This window comes from Ciconia boyciana, chromosome 1 (genome assembly GCF_034638445.1).
Source record: "Ciconia boyciana chromosome 1, ASM3463844v1, whole genome shotgun sequence".
Classification (NCBI taxonomy): Eukaryota; Metazoa; Chordata; class Aves; order Ciconiiformes; family Ciconiidae; genus Ciconia; species Ciconia boyciana.
In genome coordinates, this window is record NC_132934.1 from 93,025,026 (window position 1) to 93,048,033 (window position 23,008).

The 23,008-nt window shown below is 50.4% G+C and overlaps 1 protein-coding gene across 1 annotated transcript; it reads left to right on the forward strand.

Annotated features, from left to right (window-relative positions):
* Window positions 1–7,408: 7,408 nt before the first annotated feature.
* DRD3 (dopamine receptor D3) lies at window positions 7,409–19,571 on the forward strand. The gene is made up of 6 exons (XM_072851239.1): window positions 7,409–7,690; window positions 14,406–14,518; window positions 15,747–15,889; window positions 17,028–17,224; window positions 18,115–18,460; window positions 19,297–19,571. The coding sequence occupies exons 1-6, from the start codon at window positions 7,409–7,411 to the stop codon at window positions 19,491–19,493; spliced, it is 1,278 nt and encodes a 425-aa protein (XP_072707340.1). The 3' UTR covers window positions 19,494–19,571.
* Window positions 19,572–23,008: the final 3,437 nt, after the last annotated feature.

A 23,008-nucleotide genomic window follows, 5' to 3' on the forward strand; every position in this document is an offset into this window, starting at 1 on the left:
CTCTCCCGGTCAGACAGGGAGTAAGAGGAGCAGCCGGGGTTATGGTGGTGGGAGGAAGGCAGAGGTCTCAAACCCATGGGAGGGCAGACCCTTCTCCTCTCACTGCTCCTGGAACAACTCATTTCTGAAAAAAGTGGAAATGGGCTCTTCTGTTATCTTTCTTAAAATGGAAACTAAATCTCCTGGAGCATTCTTGCTCTACTCATGTGTCACCCTGGCTCAGGGCTAGAAAGTCAAAATTTGGCAGAGGCAACACTCACATGAGGCTTAAGTGTTTGGTGTGTGTTGCAGGATACATGGGCATCTCGACCAGAGGCGATTAGGACACTCCAGGTCCATCTAGGAGGCATGGTATCTCCCCACATCCTTCCCAGTGACACGGATGTCTGCTAGTCCTGTCCCCTGTGTGACTACACAGCAATCTGGAAAGGAGAGGTGGCCAGAGCTGCTGCCCTGTGAAAACACCCTGTGGGGTGGCAGCACCGTGCCACCCAAAGGGAGAGGTAACTCTAGGTGGGCACTGGGGCCAGAGACCAGTCAGTGACAGGAGAGAGCCACAAACATCCCTTTCAACTCGCCTGCGTGCACGTGTGTGTGCAGGCAGCCTCTTACCTCCAACAGGAAAAGAGGATTAAAAATTTCTGCTAGCTGTGAGACGAGCATATTGCGGTGACCAGTGATGAGAGAAACTGAGAGGTCAGAAAACCAGCACAAACACCCCAGAGCTGTGGGCGCCAGACAGCCGGGTTTGAGCAGGAATCCCAGGTGTAGGATAGAAAGCTTCAGTACTGTTACTGATAATGCCAAGACCCTAAAAGCTCTTTAGGATGGAGAAGGTGTGAGGGAAGAAGAGGGGCACAGGCACCACAGAAAGAGCTGATGCTGCAGCAGACCTTTGCTAAGGAGGGATCCTGTTTGCTGAGGATCCTCAGGCTGAGGCGGAGGGGTGGAATGAGAGAAGGAAGGACACTGACTTGAGGAGCGAATGTAGCTTTAGCATTTGGGTTTGGCTCATAGAACCCCTCCTCCAGTTCAAACTGAGCAACTGTTCCCATAACCAGTCCTGCCTCCAGCGGGGCTTTGCTCCCTTCCAGCGACGGAGAGCCGTCCTGTGCAGAAGGGGCAGTCATGCTAGCAGAGGGAAACCCACACACCCCTCCCTGCCCCAAGACATGGCTGCGACAGGCACTTAGCAGTAACCAGACTTTCTGAGATTTAGGGCTGCTTCGAGAAATGACTTGACAGCCCCAGCTACTGAAAGGCTATGCCTCATGAGAGGCCATGGTGAGAGCCCCAGCTCTCACCATCACAGACCAGACAGGTTCATTTTCCAAGGCGGGAAGGAGGGACAGAGGTAACAACAACCCTGCAGCTCCATGACTTCTTTGCATGAAAATGTGAATGGGTTTCCCTGGAGAGCAGAACAGTACTTTTGAGCACTGATGCTCTTTTTCTTACATATGCATTGGGCCTCCAGCATTTTTCCTCCCATATCTCCTGGAACTGCTCCATCCGGCTGAGGCCCGTGGGCTCCCTGTGCAGCGTGGAGCTCGTGGGGAGACACCACGAGGTGGGGTACGGCAGTATGATCCCCCAGCCTTCTCCACAGCCCTTCCTCTGTCAGGCGTCCCTGCAGAAGTCACCCTCCTCATTTTTAAAAGCCTCATCTCCTCTCCTCACAAGCAGCACCGATTGCCCGAGACTGGATGCAGAAGAAAAGTAACTGCAGCAGGATCTGTCCATTCACAGACAGGCTGCAAAACACGTGTTCTAGCACAACCAAAATTTAAAGAAAGGAAAATAGGATCAAAACTGTAATTTTAGAGAGGGGTTTGGTGGGGTGCTGGCTTTATCCAATCAGCCTGCTTTATGGGATGCGGAGCCTGAAGTCCCAGTTCTGCCTTAGAGAGAGCTCCTCTACCCCAGATTACGCCTTAGGTGAAGCAGAAGAAGGACTCGGACCTGAAAGTCCCAGCCTAATACCTAACCACCGGATGAGAAAGAGAGTTGTTATGCTACCACCTACCCTTGTAGTAATATTATTTTGCTGTGTAAAGTCCGCTGTGGATGTAATTTACATGACAAACATTCCCTGCAGGCTAAGCTCACATTGCTGTGTGCTGTGCAGGTTTGGGATGTCCCACCTCTTTCCAGACTGCTGGAAGAGGGAACAGGGAAGGTAAAGACTGAGCAGAAGGGAATCAATATCAGCAGGATCTGAATCTCCTGTGAATCTTATTTGACGTGAGCTGTGGTAGCTTCCTCCCATTTCTCCAAGGAGTCTGTACTGGTTCTGCAAGCTGCTGTGCATACATTATCCTGAAGCTGCTTGAGTTCCTTTTTGGTCGCCGCTGCAAAAACAAGTGAGTTTTGTAAAAAATTTAAAGCGCCTGAGGCTGAATAGGCATATCCTGCTTAGATGGTATGAGTATGAACTTAAGTTTCATCAGAAGTTTGCAGGTTGTGCCAGCCAGGAAAGCTCTGTTTACTTTACATCCAGCAGGCAAGGTTATTTTCACGGCAGCATAGGATAATTCAGGTTGGGAAGGGTCTCCCATGGGTGTCTATTCCAGCATCCTGCTCCAAACAGGGTCAACCATGAGGTCAGGTGAGGGCTTTATCCAGTCAGGTCTTGAAAACCTCCGTGGATGCAGAGTATTTTAACAATACTTATTGTCAGGAGGGCATCCTGGCTTGCAGGATGAGTGACGGAAGGTTTATTCCACCTGAGTGGCACGTATTAGACACTGCACCTCAAACACTGGCTGTAGTGACAGCAACTGTGGTGTGAAAGCACAACAAATACCATTTGCAAACAGTCCTTTATGCTGCAGGAGTGCAGGGGACTAGCAACCCAGCCAGAGATGGCAAGGTGGAGAGTGAGGAGCTTGGGAAGGAGCAGTAGTGGGGAAGGACAAATAGGCTGGGTGAAGCTGCCAGAGGTTTGGGGACTGGACAGGATGCTGAGACTGTGGCTAGAAACTGAAGGAAGAAACACAAGCACAGGCTGGAGAGAGACACAAGGGAACAGGAGTGCACACTCATTGGACTAACTTAGCGCAGAGGAACATTGGGACAGATGGGCAAGGAAATGGGGAAAAATTAAGAGGGAACACTGAGATTTACCCAAGTTATTTGAAATCTTTACCAAAGAGCCTGGGGACACGTAGGACTGAAAAGAAGAAAAAAAAGCCTCTGCTGGGAATGGGTGGGAGGGCTTCCCCCCTTCCTTGACTGCCCCAGGCACAGTTAGCAAATGCATTTCCCTGAAGGTGAGCAGTATGGGACAGATGACAGCAGAAGTTCAACTGTACACTTATAAGCATGGTAAATGTAGTCCGTGTCACACCATTGTGGAGCTCCCAAGGGGACAAGGGGGCTGCAGAGTCCTTCATGGGTCACTTGGTCTATAGCCTGGCAGCTATATCCTCCACCAAGGACATCTGCAAATGTGTCACCTGTAGGGACTAGGCAGTGACTCATCACACTCATCCAGCACCATCCACTGACCTGCCTCGGGGTAGTCACGGCCTTGGTTAAAGGCATTGGCGTTGATTTGTCCCCATCGAGTCCTGTATGGGCACTTCCACCATCCCCAGCCAGGCTAAAGCTGGTACACTCACACCCCTCACACCTCATGGGCACGAGTGCTCTCTACAGCACTTCTCCTCCTACCACCCTTGCCCACAAAGAGATTAGCTTGGATAGCTGCCATCAGGAGAGATGATCCAGGCAGCCAGAGTCCCAAGGCACGCTTGTTAAGGTAACTAATGTATTAAAAATAAATAAATAAACTCTGCTCTCTGCAGTATCTCCTCTTCCTCTTGCCCACCTACAAGTTAGCCCGTGGCCACCCTGACCAGCAGGTGCATAAAGGGGAAGAGCACTGTCCCTCCTCCCTGCTGGGGCTGCAGTGCCGCTCCTGCAACTCTTGCATGCCTGGGAAGGGAAAGCTCAGCCCTGCAGCCGAGCTTCCTGCACCCTTGTGACAACCCACAGCAAGCCCCACTTGCTGTGCCAGAATTGATGGTAGGCACAGCCCAACCCTGGGAGAGAGAAGGCTCACTGGGATCGTTCGTACCACACAGAGCCCTCCCAGGGACCACAGTCCGAGGAGAACTGGGCCTCAGAGACCTGATCTAGGACCTCAAGGGAAGCCACATCTCAGGGACAGTGGTTGTAGTCATGCTCTGGCCATGGCAGATGTGGCGTGCTGCACCTTCAGGCAGTGGTCCCAGGACGCTTCCCCGACATCACTGTCCTTCCCGGCTTCCTCCCCCGTCACTCAGCACCCTTTCATCTCAGGTTTAAGGTAGTTTATAAGATTTTTTAAATTCTCTCCCTTTTCCAAATCATCTGTACTTCGATCATTTTTTTAAACTAATGCTTTTTTAAGTGCCAACTTTCTATCCCAAGCCGCACGCTCGCAGTGTCTCCCGAAGGGGTTTGCCTGTTCGCCTTCCGCAGCGCGGGCAGCCCTGGCCGAGGCATCTCCCCTGCCCCGCCACAACACGGGCGCCGCGGGGCCGAGCCCACGGCCCGCATTTTGGGTTCCCAGCTCCCTCCTTCGCCTCCCAGGCAGAAGCAGGTCAGTCCCTCAGCAAAGCACGCCCTTGCCGCGGCCCCGGGCTCCAAAATTAGCCGAGACCCCTCCGCCAGGTCCCTTTGGAAGAGGGGCAACCTCTCGGGCACTTGAGGACGGGAGGGGGAGCGCAGCCCCCGACCCGGCTGCCCCCTCCCCGGGCACCGGGGGGTCCCGGCCCGCCGCCGCCGGCGGGGCAGGGGCGGGGGCAGGCGGGGAGGAGGCGGCCAGCCCGGCCCCGCCCCGCGGCTCCGCGCCGGGAGGGCGGCAGGAGGGAGTGGGCCGGGCCGGGAGGCGGCGGGACCGGGACCAGGACCGAGCCCTGCACGGCGGCGGCGGTGCCACGGCCCGGCGGGCCGGGGGTAAGTCCTGGTTGCTGACCCCCGCTCCCCTCCCGCCCGGTGCTGGCGGTCCCCTTCCCCGCAGCCTCCCCCCGGGTTTCCCCAGCCTCCCTCGGCGCCCGCGGCATCGCCGGGGCACACGGCAGCGCCGGGCCGGGGGCACGGCCGGGAGCCGCGGAGCTGCCGCTGCCCCTCGGGTGCGGGAGTGGCGGGCGCGGAGCAGCAGCCGCAGCCGGAGCCGGACCCAAAGCCGCGGCCGCGCCTGGACCCTGCGCTCGGACCCCGGACCCTCCCCTGCACCCTGTACCCCACGCTGAACCCGCGCCCGGACCCTGCCATCCGGACCGGGACCTGCACCCGGACCCCTGCGAGGCTGAGACCTCCGGGAGGAGCATCCCTCCCTTTCCCTTCCGTCTGATCGTCCCCACGGCAGCGACCCTTGTCCTTGCCGCAGCTCGCTGCCCGGGTGGCCCGGGAGGTGGGTATCCCGGTATCCTGGTGTCCCGGTGTGCCTGTACCCCGTGTCCCGCCACCCCCGTATGTGGGTATCCCGGTACCCCGGCACATCAGTATCCCGGTACTCCGGTACTCGCCTGGTTTGGCAGCACCCTGGCCGCGGGCAGAGCGAGCAGGGCCGGGGGGTGCGGGGCAGTCCGGGGCTGGGGGTCCTGGCAGGGCTGGGGGGGGAGCTGGGAGGGATCCTGGCAGGGAGGATTGGCCTCTGGGTGAGGGTCGAAAACAGTGCTTTAGGATGTAAGGGGCAGGAGACAGGGCAGGAAACCCGTGGGCAAACTGTGTAATACGGTGCCTTAAGCCTTTTGGTTATATTGTGCGTGATGTTCTGTTCATTCCCTGTCGTGGCTTTGCTTATCAGCCAGGCAGCTGCTCAATGTAGTTTTTTTCCAGCGCTACAGAACTAGCCTTTCGCGGCCCCAGACAATACAGATTTCCCAGAGCAGGAGCTGTGTCAGTGCAAGGGACGCTGCAAAATGAGTCCTGTCTTTGGGTGGCTGCAGTTGAACTGTTTTATGAACAAACAGTCCTGGACTCGGCAGCAGCGCTCATGCTATGGGAAATCCTTCCGATCCGGTGGAAGGCTTAACTTCTTTGTCAGGGGCAGGCAGGATAAAGATAGGGAAGGAGAGACAAGCACAGGCACTTTCAAAGAGCACACATGCCATAAGGGATTGTTTCACCTCTGTCCCGAGGGATCTGTGTTCACGGGACAGAGGGATGCTCAGCTTCCATCTCATTCAGCCCTTGTCCTCTTCCAACTACAAACCAGCAGGAGCAAGTGACACCAGTTTTAAGGATGAAGATGTGCCAGGGCGCTGGAGCAATTTATACCTATTGCACAGCTACTCTTCCAGGAGCGTGTGGATCACAGATGCTGCTGTTCAAGGGGTGAGGTGGAACAAGGAGTAATATTTATACCATCGGCATTGCAAACATTTTGTCCTTGCCTTTCGTACCTGTCATATTGATGAGTTCAGCGATGGGAGCACTAGCAAGGAAAGAAAAAAATCAGATACAAGCGATTAAATGTCACAGACCAACCCTAGGACAGCAGCCTTCATATACCTGGAAAAAATCATCCTCCTTCTAAGCAAGGAAGGGTACATTCCTGAGCACAATCATGAATCAATTGTAAGAAAAAGAAATGCAGAGTACCCTGCAAGCATCCTTCCATTATTTCATCCCAAATGACAAGTTGATTTGCTCTTCAGCACAGGAAGCGCATCTTCTGGCCAGGCATGGAAAACACAGAGCACAGTATGGATGAAGTGGGGGCAGCACTGACAGTCAAGCTCTGGCAAGGCAGGCAGGGCTGAAGCGGGGTGTGATTTGAACAGAAAGCCTGGGACTGAAACACATTGCAGGAAAAGAGTAATTCAGTAGGTGGTGCTTACTGCCAGGCGGCCAGGGTTCAAGAGGCTACTTGAGTATTGCAGGTGCACTCTCTCTGCCAGGCTGCTGAGCACTCGAGTGCGTGAAGTTACTGAAGACATTTTTTGACGAGGGAAGGGGGAGGGTACTTCCCAGAAGAAAAGATACTAGGCCCAGTCTTCTGAGCAAGCCCTGGTTTGGGTAACTGTGTTGGGTCTTCCTCAGCGCTACAAATGGTTGTCTTTCAGACTGCGCTCTTGCCCGCTGGCTTGCACTGTGCTATGACTTTGGTGCATCTTAAAACCATTGCCGCTTTCCATACAGCTGCACTGGTTGGTAAGATGCACTTTTCAGATGCACACCGGAGGTGAAATCTTGCATTCTTCTCTTGGCTTAGATTCAATGAAAAACAAAACAGGCCAAGCAAGACTTTACGTAAAGCTCTGTCTATATACGAGCAGAAAAAAAGACCTCTATAATTGGCTTGAAGTAGCTTTCATGAAGGAAGTATGAAAGTTGTACACCATCCACAACAGGTACTGTTCTCCAGAATTACTGTGATTTTCAGTCATCTCTTTCTCTTTGCAGCGGCATCCCCATGGCCCTCTTCACAAGAACCAGCAGTCATCCTAACACCACCGACCCCATTCCCTGTGGGGCAGACAACACTACAGAGTCTGACCTGCCACACTCACATGCCTACTACGCCCTCTGCTACTGCATCCTGATTTTGGCCATCATCTTTGGGAACGTGCTGGTCTGCTTAGCCGTGCTGAGGGAACGCACCTTGCAAACCACAACAAACTACCTTGTGGTGAGCCTGGCGGTGGCGGACTTGCTGGTGGCTACTTTGGTGATGCCATGGGTGGTGTACCTGGAGGTGAGTACATCTTTGGAACGATTAGGAGAATTGAACCACAGTACAAGCTCACTGGTGTTAGTGCACGCTCTCAGGATAGGCCAGCTCTGGTACAGATAAAGTCCACTCACAGTTTAAACCCCCAGCTAGCTCTGGGGCACTTGTGGGGTGGGTGGCAGCCCACAATGTCACACAGGTGGCCCTCATAGTCTGGACACATGCCGGACAAACGCATGACAGTCCCACCCCTCAGCAGATACCCTGAGCCTTGCTCTTCCTGGCACTGCACAGCATCTCTGAGCTTGAACGGCAGCTGGGCTACAGCCAGTACTGTAGATTGTAGGTTCTGATGTGCTAATATCACTTTCATCTGAGCATCCTTGAAGCTCAGATGAAACCCCTCCATCAGCCAGAGGGGTTGCCAGTGAGCACCATGATGATTCAGGAATGGCGGGGGAGACAATAGGGTGGAAATACCTTATAGGAACTCATCTTAGAGCCCAGATCAATCCCTACTCCCACTGTCCAGAAGACAAGCGAAGGCAGTCAAATCCTTGTCTCCTGCGGAGTTTAAGAGCCTTAAGGTCCATGATGTTAGGTCAGCTCCAAGCAACATTCCCCAAGCAGGCTGACAAAGAGATGAAGCTGAAGAACATGCTCCAAAACTTCTTTAAGTCATGTGAGCATTTTCACAATAACTTCAAAGGACTCATCAAGTCCTCAGGGTGTTATTCTCCATTTCCCTGATCTTTGCTCATTGGCTGGTGTAAAAATGTACTGGCATGACCGTGCACAGTATGGACAACACCATCACATATAGGGCAGCAAAGAGGGAAACCAAATCCCCTCACACTGCAGCAAAACCCTGAATTACTGAAGCCACTCTTGGGGCAAATATTTTTACTAAAGTAAATACATGAAGGTATGCTACAGCTGACATTTTTATCTGTTCTCTTCAGTATTTTACACTGATTTACAAAAATTGGTAGGTCTAGAAAAAATCAGGGTGAACATCTATCAGCCTTAAGCTTTCAGCTGAGACCTAGTACCCTGTTCTCATGCTAACAGAGACAGAATAAGCCTCTGAGCCATGATCTCGCTGAAGCCTCATGCTCTTTCTGCAAGGGGCAAGCCGGGATCAGGCTGAAGGGTAGGGTAAATATTCTGTTGGCAGTTGCGCACCTTTGGCTGACCTCTTTCCCAACAAAACAAAGCAGAAGCAAAGAGGGATTTTGACTTGAGCATATGGACTGCTCAGTGCATGAACAGAAGGTAGGACAAGCCGGGACAACACCAGCAAATGCCAGACCTATGATGTGGGTACAAGGAGATTTGATCAAGTAGCAGGGGACTGGCAGTGGCCTACAGCCCTCCTCTGCCACCAGAGTATGTTGGATAGGCAACACAGCTCCAAGCTTTGGCACCCAGCCTAGGCATTTCCCTTGTGTTAATCCAAGACAATCTCCCAAACTGTCCACTGCAGTCTCAGCAAGGCTACAATTAAGAGAAATTAAGGGTTTGTTCTGTGTATAGGCATTATTAGTAAGGGAATTGATGGTTAATTATTTATGTATAGCATCGCTGTGGAGTGAAAGAACAAAGAGAGCACCATGATGCTGCATGTGCGATCATGTTCCTAATGAAGTCAATAGCATCATTGAGATTAATCTGTGTGGAGCAGTCCTGGAGCTGGCTTGCAGGATGTGTACAGCTGAGTCGTGTTACATCGAATGGTTAAAAAGCAAGGAGTAAGTGTGTGTGTGGGGAAGCCATCCCAGCAAGACAGAATTAGACTCTGCAATTTGACTGAAACTAAAAACTATTACTAAAAGTCAAATTTTATTTCAGACTGGAATAGTCCATCACCTCAAGCATATTCCAGTCTTTAATGAAATCACAATATGCTTTGCATTAGAAAAGACTTAGCACTCGCTCTCACTGTGGACAGGGTGGGACTGAATCACATCTGTGAAGCAGCCTCTGCCCCCATGCAGTATTGTGGTCACGATTTGTGAGCACAGCAGTAGGTTTGTTCCCTAGTTGTGTTTGTGGACCCATTCAAGATTCATTTCCATCTGTGGAGCTTGGATAATCGAAGTAGCTGACCCAAGAGTCACCCAACAACAGGGAGAAGAACCCACACATCCCAAACCCAACCTACCACTCCCAGCATTGCGCAGTACCTCCTAGAGAACTACTGTAGGACTCAGCAAGACTAAGATTTAAAAAACAGTCCAAAAAGACCCAAAGTCTTTTAGATATTTGCTGCTGTTTATGGGTCAGCAATGCTACCAATGAAGCAGAAATGGCATCATGCTTCAGTACACTATGGACCAAGAAATAGCCAAGAAATCATTCAGTCCTCAAAACCGTGTACAATACCTATTAATCTACTGAATGTTTGCCAAACCAGACATCTGAGACCTGGCCATTATTTATAAAGAATCTAAATACCTCAGATTTAAATGTCACTCGTGAACTTTGTGCTTTACACTCAATTTTTAGAGCCATCTGTGGCCTAGACTTCCTCCATGAAATTTGTCATTTTATCAGTCATGCAGACTAGAACCGTCTCTTTCTGAGAAGTCTTTTGGGAAGGCTGTGACAGAGCAACAATAGGAACATTTTATAACCTCAAAATCCTCATCTCCACCTAATGAAGTTTCTGGCACAAAAATGCTAGTCAGCTCTGTGTCTAGCAATCTTCTGGGGTCAACAGGTAGGTCTAATATACCAGTACTGCCACCCCAGTTCTTTACTGACCTCTGATGCTGTGGCTGGCACTACTGCTGAAGCTCACCAAGGTTTCTAAGACAGTGGCATTAGGGTATCCTGCCCACTGAATTTTCATGGTATTAAATGCCATCATGCCTTATAGTCATTGTATAAGAGGAGGACATGTGGCAGCATGGCCTGGAGCATCCTTCTCAGTCTTCTCACAACATCCAGTTCTACCTCCAAAGGGAAAAAAGCTTCAGAAGATGATTGTCACTGAGGTCCAGTCTGCAGCTCTGTTCAGAGCGTGTGAGAGTAACGTTGTGTCCTCCTCTGTGGTTCTCACACTGGAGCAGTGAGACCTACAACTGCTCTTTGAGCTCACGGAGCTTGCCAGACTACCGTCAAAGGGAGGACAGACAACTGAGTCGCTGCAGCTCAGCAGTTTATCACTTGTCAGCAGGCCTGACTGCATGCATGGTCTTAGTTACTCCCACCATGCAAAAACATAAGCAGCCATTTCACAGCTGCAGGGAGCTAACAGCACCCCCAAGATGAACACTCTCTTAAACACAAAATGCTTAAGTGAGCATGCTTAGATGCACTGCTACTTACATGCCTGCCATCACCTGATGCAACTTCGTGTTCATACTTTCCCATCCATGAACTCAATGCAGCATCATTCTACATATCTGATTACAGAGATTCTTTTGTTTATTTTTACAGATTCAGAAAAGTGATGGATTTGCATAAGTTTATGAATGCACAATGATTTTTTTTTTTTAAACTGGAAGACTTCTTATAGGGTTGGAAAGTTAATAATACCGCAATTTTGTGGATAAAGCAGGCTGGTCATCAAGAAAGATGAGGTGAGAACCTGACCTGAATAGTCTATAGGGAGCTTTAGCACTGATGGAGCCAGGATTTCATCCTGGACTCTATTCCCACTTCTGCCGCACAGGCACTGAGTGGTAATGAGAGATTGTATCAGCTCATCTCTCTGTGGTTTGCTCTCATCAGCTGTAAGAGAATAATATTTGACCATCCACCTCACCCAGGCAGTTGTGAGGATTCATTCAATTAATACCTGTTATGTGCTTTGAGATTCCTGGACAAAAGGCACCAGGGGGATAAAGAACAGGTACCCTGCCAGCACATGAAAACCAGAAACGCACACTAGCAAGTTCTAGCTGCTGTAGCAAAGATGAGCGGAACAGAGCAATAAAAGGAAGAGCAGAAATAGAATTTAAAAAATTATGAATGAGGCCTGTAATAACAAGGCTTTTCTTCATTGTTAAATTCTGGAATAAATGCTGGGTTCGCATACCCAACAGGTAAATATTAACTACTTTGCCGACTTCAGCAGAGCTACTCCCCATTTTAGAAGTTGTGGCTGGTGGAAGCGAGAAGGGGTTTTAAGCCCAAACGTTTTGATCTGTCAAGCATCCTCGTAATACAAGCTACAGCTTAGTAAGCAGGTGGTGTGATCTGAATGCATCATCCTGAGAGGGTTCACTTCAGAGCCATTTCCACCACCACCTTCTTCAGTTTTAACGGTTCACATTCTTGGGCTTAGCATTTGAATGTGCTCAGGACCTTGGAAACTCCCTCAGTTAAGTGCTTGCACATCTGCTGGGCTAGCGGCAGCTGGCTTTCATGTGAACACCTGGCACCAGCTCCTGGTGAAATATTCTTCGGACGCCACAGATCACACAGACACTGCATTGCATTTTGCCTCAGACTACAGAAACACCCCTTACTGGGTCCCACAGAAAAGGCTTCCAGCATTTATAATGTCTTTATATATTTTGAGGTCATCAGGCAGATCTCAAAATCTGCAACTACAGCAAAAACAGTGTGGGGTTTCTTTGAAAACTGAACCTTCCTATTAAGGTCCCTAATTTTATAAGGTAATTTATAAATAATTAAGGTCCCTAAAAGAGGGACAGCCTTCAGTTTGCACGTCTTGTAGCACACCTAATTGTGCAGAAAAGCTCTAAGGGTTTGGTTTGGTTTTTTTTTTTCCTTTGCTTGCTTTTTTAAAAAGAAAACAAAGGAGCCCCACAAGTATCAGAGAGCTGAAGATGACAGCACAGTTCCCTACTGCATTTTGCAAGCCAATTCCCATTTCTCTCGCCTGCATTCCTTCCAAGTCAGGGGGTCTAACGGAAGACTGCCTCGTTCAGTACCTGACTTCTGACACGTAGCAGCTGGGTCCAGCAGATAACACCCTAAAGACACAGCTCACCTCAGCAAGGTTCTGCACCCATGTGTGGGAATGCTGGCACAATCAAAACCATTTAAATTTCTCAGGATTATTTCTTAAACAACTCTGAAAACAACTCGCACAGTTGTTTACTGAATAATACTGAATAAATTCTGTATTTATACAAGTGCCTCTCTCTGCAGGGAGCCGTGTCCTTCCTGGGCATCAACACTAGCTGCAGTGTTGACCCACTGCCTTAGACGCCAAGCTTACTTGTGGCACCCTCTCCAGCCTGATCTGGGATGGGTTTTTTTTGAGTGAGTCTTGAAAACCTCCAAGGATGGAGCCTGCACAGTCTTACCAAGCAACTGGCTCCACTGCCAGTTCATGGTCAGAAGTTTACCTTCATGGTCAGAAACGTTTACCTTCAGAACCAGTTTGCACCCTTCTTTCAACTTATGCCGGTTGCCTCTTGTCCTCCCACCACACACTGCTGTGAAAAGCCTGGCTCCATCTTCTCAGTAACATGGCTCCAACTTTCTTAACCTCCCTCTAGGCATGAGGGGACTGCTGTTAGCCCTACCCCCTGCAAAGCCACCTCTTCTCCAGGCTGAACAAGCCCTGTTCCCTTAGCTGCTCCTCACAGGACAAGTGCTCCAGCCCCCAGGGACTGTCTTGGTGGCCCTCCGCTAGACTCACTCCCGTTTATCAATGTTTTTCCTGTACTGCGGCCCCAAAACCAGATGCGGTACTCCAGATGCAGTTTAAATCTAAGCAGAGAGACCAGGAACTAGTGCCAGTTCCTGGTAGCTTCCCAGGATCCAGCTGAACCGGCAGGATCTGTGGGGCTGAAGGCTAAAATCCAAGCTCTCTCCAAGCAAGGACCTTCCTCCCTCTTTCTCTCCTACCCCCCTTCTCCAGCCAGCGCAGCGTTAGATTTGTTTGCTGTACTCATCCAACGGGCTTATCTGTTGGAGGGCAGGCTGTCTCCTTGTTCATCTCCTGCAAGGAGCGGGTGCTGAGGCAGACCATCTCCCTCGGCGTCAGGCTGTCATCCCAGCCCCGAGGGGAGCAGTGCCACACGGTGGCTGGAGCATATTGTTGTCAACCGAAAAGGTCATTGTCAAGACTTTCATGGCTGGGCCAAAAAATGCGTTTCTCCGTCACAACAATTGGCCACAGCAAAGCTTTCGCGATTACACACTTCAGATTAAAAATTCAAAACAACCAGAACAAAAGCTCGACATGGTAGCAAACCAAAACCCTTTATCCAAACAGCTTGTGAGTTCTCACTCAGATCTGATAATCAAAATCTGTAACCGAGATAAGAATCCAAATAAGGTTTTAGAGAAGCCTCGGGTCTCAGGTCTCTGTTTTATACATAAATGCATAAAATTTGCAGTACTTTTCCAGCTCACTGCCTGCAAGAGAACTCCAGCGGCTAAGCTGAGAACCACTTTCAGCCCCTAGATTTGCTCAGATAATCCTTAATCAAAAGATATATACAGTGATATCAAATTTAAATCAATTTATCATGCTAGGCCTTAAGGGAAGGGGTAGCTGCTATCTATTTCTTCACCCTGCCTCCCTCTGTAAGAGTAACTAAAGGATTGAAATCATGATGTGGCTCCTTCTCCATGACCTACCACTGTGTTATCTTGCACACAACATAAGTGCATCAGTTTCCCTCTGCACATCACAATGGACATGAACTCATCTAGCTGTTGAGATACTTGGAGGAGAGCACCTCCTTATACATAACTTATCAGGACTCGGTGCAGAACAAGGCTGACAGTTTTGTGGTTGCTGGTGCAGGTGACCGGAGGAGTCTGGACTTTCAGCCGCATCTGTTGTGATATCTTCGTCACCATGGATGTAATGATGTGCACAGCCAGCATTTTAAACCTCTGTGCTATCAGCATTGACAGGTGAGAGCCAACAGCATCCAGGGGGATAGTCTGGAGATGGGGGTCGGCCCTGTACCCAAGTGTGGCAGGGACAAGGAATTGGGGTTTGCATGGGCAGCATCAGTGTCTTCAGGAACACGAACCTCCCTGCAAGCCTGTCGCTGCCACTACTGCTATTAAATTGGCTCTGCCCACCATGTGCTAGAAGATGTCAGCACTTAAGAAAAGGGCAGAAAGACACAGGCGGTAAGGCATCACCAGTAGGCAGTCAACCATATCCTCATGCTTTTTGAAGGCAGGAACCAGAATTGGTCATCTAATTCCCACTGAGTCTCAATGAGGGCTTCTCCTTCTGGAGACCTTACTCATGAGTTTTTAATAAACAAAATCCTGCCATATACATAGGGAGGGGTGAAGATTATTGCTGTATAAACTTCAGCCTTGCCCTGTTTCTCTGCATCTTAAAACTGAGCCTGTTTTAAGCAATGCTGAGGGCTGGGAGCCAAGACCTCAGCACACATGGTGCTGTTTGTTAGGACCGACGAGTGGGGAAAGGAAAAAACACTGCATGCTGTACCTTTGTAATATGTGGTTCAAGGGTAATCATACGAAGCAGCTCTCAACACTGGGTTGGTCCGGTGTTCCTGCATGGGAATCTTTATCCCCGTTTCATTTTGGCTCTGTCTGCAAGGAGCAGCCCGTGGGCTATCCAAAAGACGAGACTCCTGTGCCTTCCAAATCCTAGCCTTACTGAGCTGCATCCCCTGGGGCACCCCAGCAGCCGAAGGCCCCGGGCACCTGCCGGTGGGCAACCCTCCAGCTGTCAGCGAGGCCAACGCCAGAGCAGGCAGCTGAGGCACAGAGCATAGCAGGCTGTGGTTGCTCCAGAGACTGCTCTTTCCCAGCAGTGCACATATAACCTTAGGGGCTTGAGGGATGGGGGTTTCCTGGGGTTTCTAGATCTATCTGGTATCCAAAACCTTGTAGCTTCACAATGCCGGCAGTTCTGCAGAGCATTTCTCTTCAGTGCTGCCAACTAACTCCAATTTCCTCTGTTCCTCCCCCTGATGCCCTGCTTACCATTCCTACAAATTGCTGATCCCATCACCTGGTCTTCTTTCCTCTTCCATTTCTTCACCACATTCACCATCATGTTCCCTACATGGCTTTCATTTCTCCTTTTAAAACCTGGTCCTTTTCCTCCCTCCATTCTTACCTCTCCTCTTTGTGGAACTGGTTGGGCCCACAGATACACCGCAGTGGTGAAACCAGTTCAGTACCAGTACAGCACTGGGCAGAGCTCCTGCAGGAGAGTCTCTCTCATGATTGTGATAGTCTGGATGCTGGCATTTGCAGTGTCGTGCCCTCTCCTCTTCGGCTCCAATACTACAGGTAGGTGACATGCCGAACAATAGCATGCAGGGAGGGGTTGGAAACGGAGCTGCCCTGTGTATGGCCAGGTCATTTAACATGGGTCCTGCAGACTTTCCAAGTCAGAGGAAATTTTAGGGAACTGGAAAGCTATGAAGGGTGAGAAAAATCTCCAGTGCTGGAGAGCAGATGTGCTCTTGTCTATAAACTTGCCATTTGCTCAGGCAGACACTGGCTATTGACACTGACACTGACTCTGAAGACAGACCTGCCTGCTTTACTGCCAAATCAATGCCCATCAAAGTGTCCAGGTCTACAGATCCCCCCAAACGACCACTCTGTGCACACAGAGCAAATCTCCAGACGTGCAGCACGTGCAACACACACACACATCAGACTTACTGCATCTTGCCGATATTAACAGGTCCAGACACACAGTTTTAAATCTGATACAGGACACATTTCTAAACAGCAAGGATTGCATATTGGCACTGCTTATGAGAAATCTCCTTCCCATCCAACTGGCTGTCTGCTTCCTCACCTAATCCCTTGAGGAGAGCAAACAATTTAGCCTCCTCCTTGGAAGCAGGTTGGTCTTTCTCCTTCCCCTCACCTAGGGCAGCCCATTCTCCCTGGAGGCAGAGGGGCAGGGGAGCCTTCCTCCCCCCTGAGCCACAGGCAGAAGTCCTCTGCTCCCCATCCATCCTCTATGCAGCGCTTGAGGCGAGAAGGGGACAGGGGTGGGAAGTGCTGCTGTCCCCCACTGCCTGGAGCAGACAGATGGGGGGGAAGGCACACCTCTGCATCTAGACAGCTCAGATGCTGTCAGAGGAATAGGAGAAAGGTCGAAAAGAAAAAGGATCCTCTGAGAAAGGATGGGAATAGACATGAGAGAAGAAGGCAGAGCTGTTGGCCAGAAAAGCAGGCAGATGCATGCTGGGTCATGCTAGATGGCCCTAGGTAGAGTCCATTTTAAGCATCAGTTAGGTGAGTGGGTAGGCCACAGTATAATTTGCAACAACAGAGATAGGAGGCACTTGCACTCCTTAGACTGCCTTTGTCCCCAGCCACCTTTCGACTTGCTTTGCCAACGCACCAGGGCCTCCTTGTACTAAACCAAAGCAGCTCAGCCGCTCCTCTCTCTCTCTCTTCTCCCCAGGGGATCCCAGTGTCTGTTCCATATCCAACCCTATTTTCATCATCTACTCCTCTTTGGTGTCCTTCTACCTCCCCTTCATGGTGACCCTGCTGCTCTATGTCCGGATTTACCTCGTGCTAAGACAAAGGCAAAAGAAGCGAACCCTCACCCGGCAGGGCAGCCACAGTGCCAGCACCAAACCGTGTTATGCACACAAAGTAAGATCCACATGAATGCAGTAGGAGCTGTCAAAAAGGACAGGGCATGCATCATCTCTTCTCCTCAAAGGGTCAAAGCACAGAACGGAAAGCATAAAGGAAGGACATGGCATGTTTTCATCCCATCCCTCACTCATACACCATGATATTTGAGATGCAGAAGATCCAGCTAAATCCTTTTCAGCCCTCTAGAAAGAGGATACTCCCTGTGTATTTCTGCCCTCTAGAACCAAGCAACTAGAAAAGAGTGCAGCCTACTTCAATATTTCTTCAGAGCAGGGCTTTCTCGGCCATGCAGAAGTCTGGCTAATTTCTTCATTTATTGATTTTAATGTCTTCATTTATTGATTTTTGCTCTACGAAGCTTTGCTCTCAGGGCTTCACAGGCTTTAACCTAGATTATTTTTAAAAAAAGCCTCTTCATCTGACAGACTTAAGAGGTCAAAATGCTCATGGTGCACAGAGCATTTGTTCCACTGACCTTTCTAGATGAAATATCTGCAACCATGGGAACCAGCACCATGGTTTGAAAGGGATCACCTGGTCACGCATATCTGCTTGTTTTACACATTTTCTCACAGTGAAGCTACATTTAAAAAGGGGGGGATGTTGAGGGGAGCAGGGCCAACACAAAAATACAAGTGAAAGGTTAGCAGAGCAGGTGTTGCAGCTCTTCTTGTTCTCATACTTCTCTCCTTGGTGGGATGGAGGCAGAGAGTTGTCCGGTGCTGGTTCACCCCTCTGATAAGCCAAGGTCAGTCCAGACGATATGGTGAAAACCTAAGAAGCAAGTGGGGCTAAGGATGACTCCTGCCACTTTCCTTGTCATCCTTTGACCCAATGAATGGTTTGGATGGTTCCCAGTTCCTCTGTGGCATTCTCTTCTGCAGGAACACACGGAGAGAAAAGCCTTGCCAAACAGATGCCAAGGCACCTTTTCCCCCTGTCTCCCACTCAAATGCTCAGGCCAGGAGATGTCTACCAAAAGGAATTTGCTGACTATCTTCAGCCTGCAGCGGTACCGCAGCTTCTGCCACGAGGCATCCCTCGCCAAGACACCAGGGACTACACAACACAGCAGGCTGGAAGAGAGGAGAAAGAGTACGAACCCAGGACTGGAGGTACGGAGGCTCAGCGATGGCAAAACCATCAGCTCTTTGAAGCTAGCACACCAGCAGCCCCGGCTGATCCAGCTTCGGGAGAGGAAGGCTACACAGATGCTAGCTATTGTCCTGGGTGAGTGACAGCCATGCTGTCTAGTGGGGTGCAAGGGGTGATGGTTTGGGACTTGCAAGAGCAAGGAATCTCCTAATACGGTATTGAGATTAAAAAAATGCAGGCGAGGCCCAGACTTCAGCTGTCACTGCTGCACAAACTCAGGAGAGACAATGGTGGGACTTTTAGGGATCCTTAAATGTTGAGAGCCAAGTATGTTAGTGTTTTATTTGCTATGTTTTGTTACCCTTTTGTTTTAAATCAGTGTCCAACAAGCCCTGCTAGAGGGAGCAACAGCCAAGATCTTTGCTTTCCCTTTTCCTTTATTTTATTATTATTACTATAAAGCTGGAACAATCTTAAGTTTCCATACATGCAGCACCTCTTAGGTCCAGTTACAGAAGGGGAAACTGAGGCAAGGAGCAGCAGAGGAACCAGCTCATAGGGCTGGATAGAGAAGCCGGCAGGCTGGTGCCCCGGTCACCTGCCACAGTCACCAGACGCACTGCTTCCCCTCGTTAACTCAGTAGTAGAAGGGAAATAATGCAGCCCTCGTCGTAACTGATTAAAGCAGCTAAGGCAGCAGTCTGTCCCTCTAAGTTGTGGCCACTTGCTTTTGTCTGTCACCAGGCCACTTCCGAAGCCCCACATCCATTCACATAACTGGTCCCAAGGAGCCTGAGCTCTTGCCAAGTCTTTCTGCATCAGGAATAAACGTCACCTTCAGTGTTTACCAAATGCAGACATGTGCATGGGAATAGTGAGAGGATGGATGGAGAGGGCACAGGTGCAGGCCCCTTTCCAAGTAGTTGCTTCTCTAAAGTCATGGATTGTTTTCTCCCTCTCTCTAAACCCAGGGGCATTCATAGTCTGCTGGCTGCCCTTCTTCTTGATTCACATCCTCAACGCCCACTGCCCATCCTGCCACGTGCCCCCGGGGCTTTACAGTGCCAGCACCTGGCTGGGCTACGTGAACAGCGCCCTCAACCCCATCATCTACACAACCTTCAACACCGACTTCCGCAAAGCCTTCCTCAAGATCCTCTGCTGCTGACCGCGGGGCTGGCACTGGGCTGCACAGGCTGTGGTTTGCAGCAGACACCTGGACCGGGGACAAGGCGCGGGGCCCTTCCCTCCCTCTGCTTTACATGCTATGGGGAGTGATGTGCTCCCCGCCGCTGTGAGCAGTGGTGGTCGGCGTGATGTGGTCATTGCCGACAGCCAGGCACCTCTGCACCAGAGCGAAGAGCAGGAACACACCCCACCTACACAGCTGGCTTCCCGCACCGAGCCTCAACGCTCCTGCTTAAGAAGGTACATGTGCAAGTGCTTCCCACTTCTGGGGAGGGAGGGGAAGAAGACACAGAGGCAAACCAGTGGGTCCCTCAGCGCTGGGCACAGCGATGCTGAGAGGCAGACCCGGGCGTGCAGTGGAAGATCAGGCACCGCAGCATGCCGCTCCTGGGAGCTGCCAGGCTCGCAGAGCACACGGGACCCAAGCGGACAGCACCTCTCATCGCCACCGCCTACGTGCTGGGAATGCGTTTGCCCTCCCAGTGCTGGAGGCTCAGCTTGCAGAAGGCACCCAGCTCATGCGCAGCAGTCCTAATAAGAGGGCAGAACATGACCTCTTTGATAAGGATCCCGACCCCTTTGATCAGGAGCCAAGAGCAAAAATTTGGCAAGGAAACTTAGAAATGGATCACTGATGGAGAAATGGCAACATCCCTGTTGTCTCCATCAAAAGGTTTGCCCATAAAACTGGGTCAGTCTCAGCACTTGAGAAAATTGCCCCAGTTGCAACCAAAACCTTCCCCTGTGCTGCCAGCTTGTATTTTATTGCTCCTTGCAAGGTAGAGAGGTGGCCACCATCCCTCTGGTAGGTCAGATCACATGAGAAGTGCAACACTATCACAGCATCCCCTGTCTTCCTAACCCACGGACCAGCGATAGATTGGCCACTACTTAACTACCACACACCCAGTCATCTACTGGGGCTACTAAATAATGAACAAGGCCTAGAATAGCTCCAGTCATGCCGGCAATAGATTCAAACCTGTTTTTTTCAGCCGGGGCAGGTTGCATACACGCTGTCTCAAAACTTGTTTGTGGTCTCTTTGGAACCAATTTGCTTGTGGTCCTCTCCTCATCAGGAGCACTGCTAGATTAAGGGTTTGTCCTGTCTGACTGCTGCAATAGCTCCTGTTACAGCCCACGCCTGGGGGAGAGCTGTTTGAGTAACATCCCTCCCAGCAAGAAAGGACGTGTGCCTCAGGACCAGACCCAGGACTCTCCCTGGCTCCCCTCGCCAATACAACTGTCAGCACACAGGCCGTCCGTACGTCCCAGCTTCCAGGAGCTGGCCAAATGCAGCCCTGCCACGGTCTCCTTTCCCAGCAGTATTTTACAAAGCCATCTCCAGTAGTTCCTGGATGAAAACACCAGACAAGCCCTGCCGTACCACGGAAGCTGGTCTCATGTCAGGGCACTCTAATGCTCTTCTCCTTGTATAGACAAACCTGACCTGGGACAGCCTCAACAAGTTTCTCTCATTTTTCCCCCTCGCTGTACGGGATCCGAGGCCCCAGCTCTCACTCCCAAGACTAGGCTTAGCTGTGCTGTTAGCCGCGCTTGTTTGACAGCTCCGGGCATGACTGTGTGTGCTGTCTCTGCCTGTGTCCATGCCACAGCTCCTCTGTCCGGGAAGGGCTTCCTCTCTTTCCCAAAATAAAGCCAAAACCATTGTCCTCCACCTCTGGAGCACATAGCAGAGCTCTAGCTTCTTCTTTTGTTTGTCTGGGTTTTGGGAGGAGACGTTCGTGGACAGCATGTGTTGTTTGCCTGGGGAGGTGCCCTCCATACTGCATTGTAACTGCATTAATCCAATAAAACATGGATGTAATCGGAAGTTTTGGTAACTTTGTGGTGAACGTAGCCCTTCCATAAGCCTTTTCTCACCTGTAGCCCTCTTAACATTTTCCCTGTACAAATTGATCATCTGCCTGGACACCCACAAGAGGTCTTTATTATTACTTGCATTTTACTTGCAACTGGGAAAGAAATCAATGGCTGCTGTAAGCACTTCCAGCAGATAAATTCTGAAAATATGGTCAATTAGTTTCCCAGCTACACCAGGCAGGCGTGTGGTAGTGTTACTGCATCTGCTCAAAGGTGCTGGGCAGCGCAGAAGGTGCTCAGCACACAGGATATTGGGGGTATCAATCGAGCGAATCAATCTGTGGACAGATTGCTGCTCAAGTAATTCTCATTAAGATGCTTCATAACACACATCACCAGAGACCAGTTTCAGTTGCTTTATATACACAGTTGCCAGAAAGGTGGAAACAAGGAAAAAGATCCTTTAAAGGGTGACTAGGTCCATTTCAAGCCCTGACCTAGCATCTCTCAGGTGTCACGTTCAGTCTGATCTTACCTGAATTCGAACCTGTTCTTCAAGCAGTGATCCCCAAGGTGATTCAGGATAGAGGTGAGGAACAGGAGGTGTGGCAGAAGACCGAGCGGTGTTTTGGTACCCACACAACTATGAGGGATGGGTAAAGTTCTAGATCTAAAAATATGGTCCTTTATGTAATAATTAAGATTTGGACTATCAGATCTCAGAACTGACAGCGAACTATAACCTGCTATGGACAAAAAAAAAAAAAAAAAAGCACCACAAAACCCACCCACAATTACAAAAACTCAACTCCAAAAGAAAATAATCTCTCTCTCCCCCTCCCTCAAGTACTGCTTGAGTTCCATGCCCAGTTTTACTGTGGCAATATAAACACAGGTGGCTTCACAGGAAAGACCAAGGAACAGAAGCAATCAAAGGTCCAACCAGTTGATGCCCCCGGCCCTTCCCAGCAAGCCAGAAGGACAGCTGAGGAGCCCCCCAGGACCTGTGCATCACAAACCCCCACTCATTATTTGCAGTAGAAAAATCCGCACTCCCTCATTTTTTAACTGAAATGCCTCCTCCTAACCTTCACTTTCTACAGCATTTTCATCCTTGCTGGTTTTATTCCCCTGGCTCCACAACTGGCTGGAAGAGGAGAGGTGAGCCGTAACTCTGTGCTCTGCTGAAGAACCACAGGCATTGTACAGGGTTTCATTTACATGCTGATATTCACATTAGAAGAGCTTTTGGCAAAGGCAGAAAGCTCCTCTCCTGCAGAGAGAAAGAGGGAGCTCAGAGACCGCTGCAGGCTGTAAATAATTCCGGGTGTCAGGAGACCTGCTCTGACAGTGCGGCCGGGCAGACGTGCAGGCACAGCAAGGGGTCCTGCAGTCTGTGCTCACCTTCACGCTGCTCCGCCAGGCAGCAGGACTGGGATACCTAAGGTCCCCTATGCTGCATGCCATTTGTAAACAAGCCAGCAGACAGAATAGCGAGGAAGCATCTCTGCTGTGGCTGAGGAGAGTTAATACCCTTTGGAGGCAAAAGAGAGCTGGCAAAACCCACCGGGAACAGCAGCCCCCACCACAAGGTACAAGGCAGCCATCCAAGTACTGCCTGTCTAGACGCAATTACAGCATGCCTGAGAAATTGACTGAAAAACACCGTTT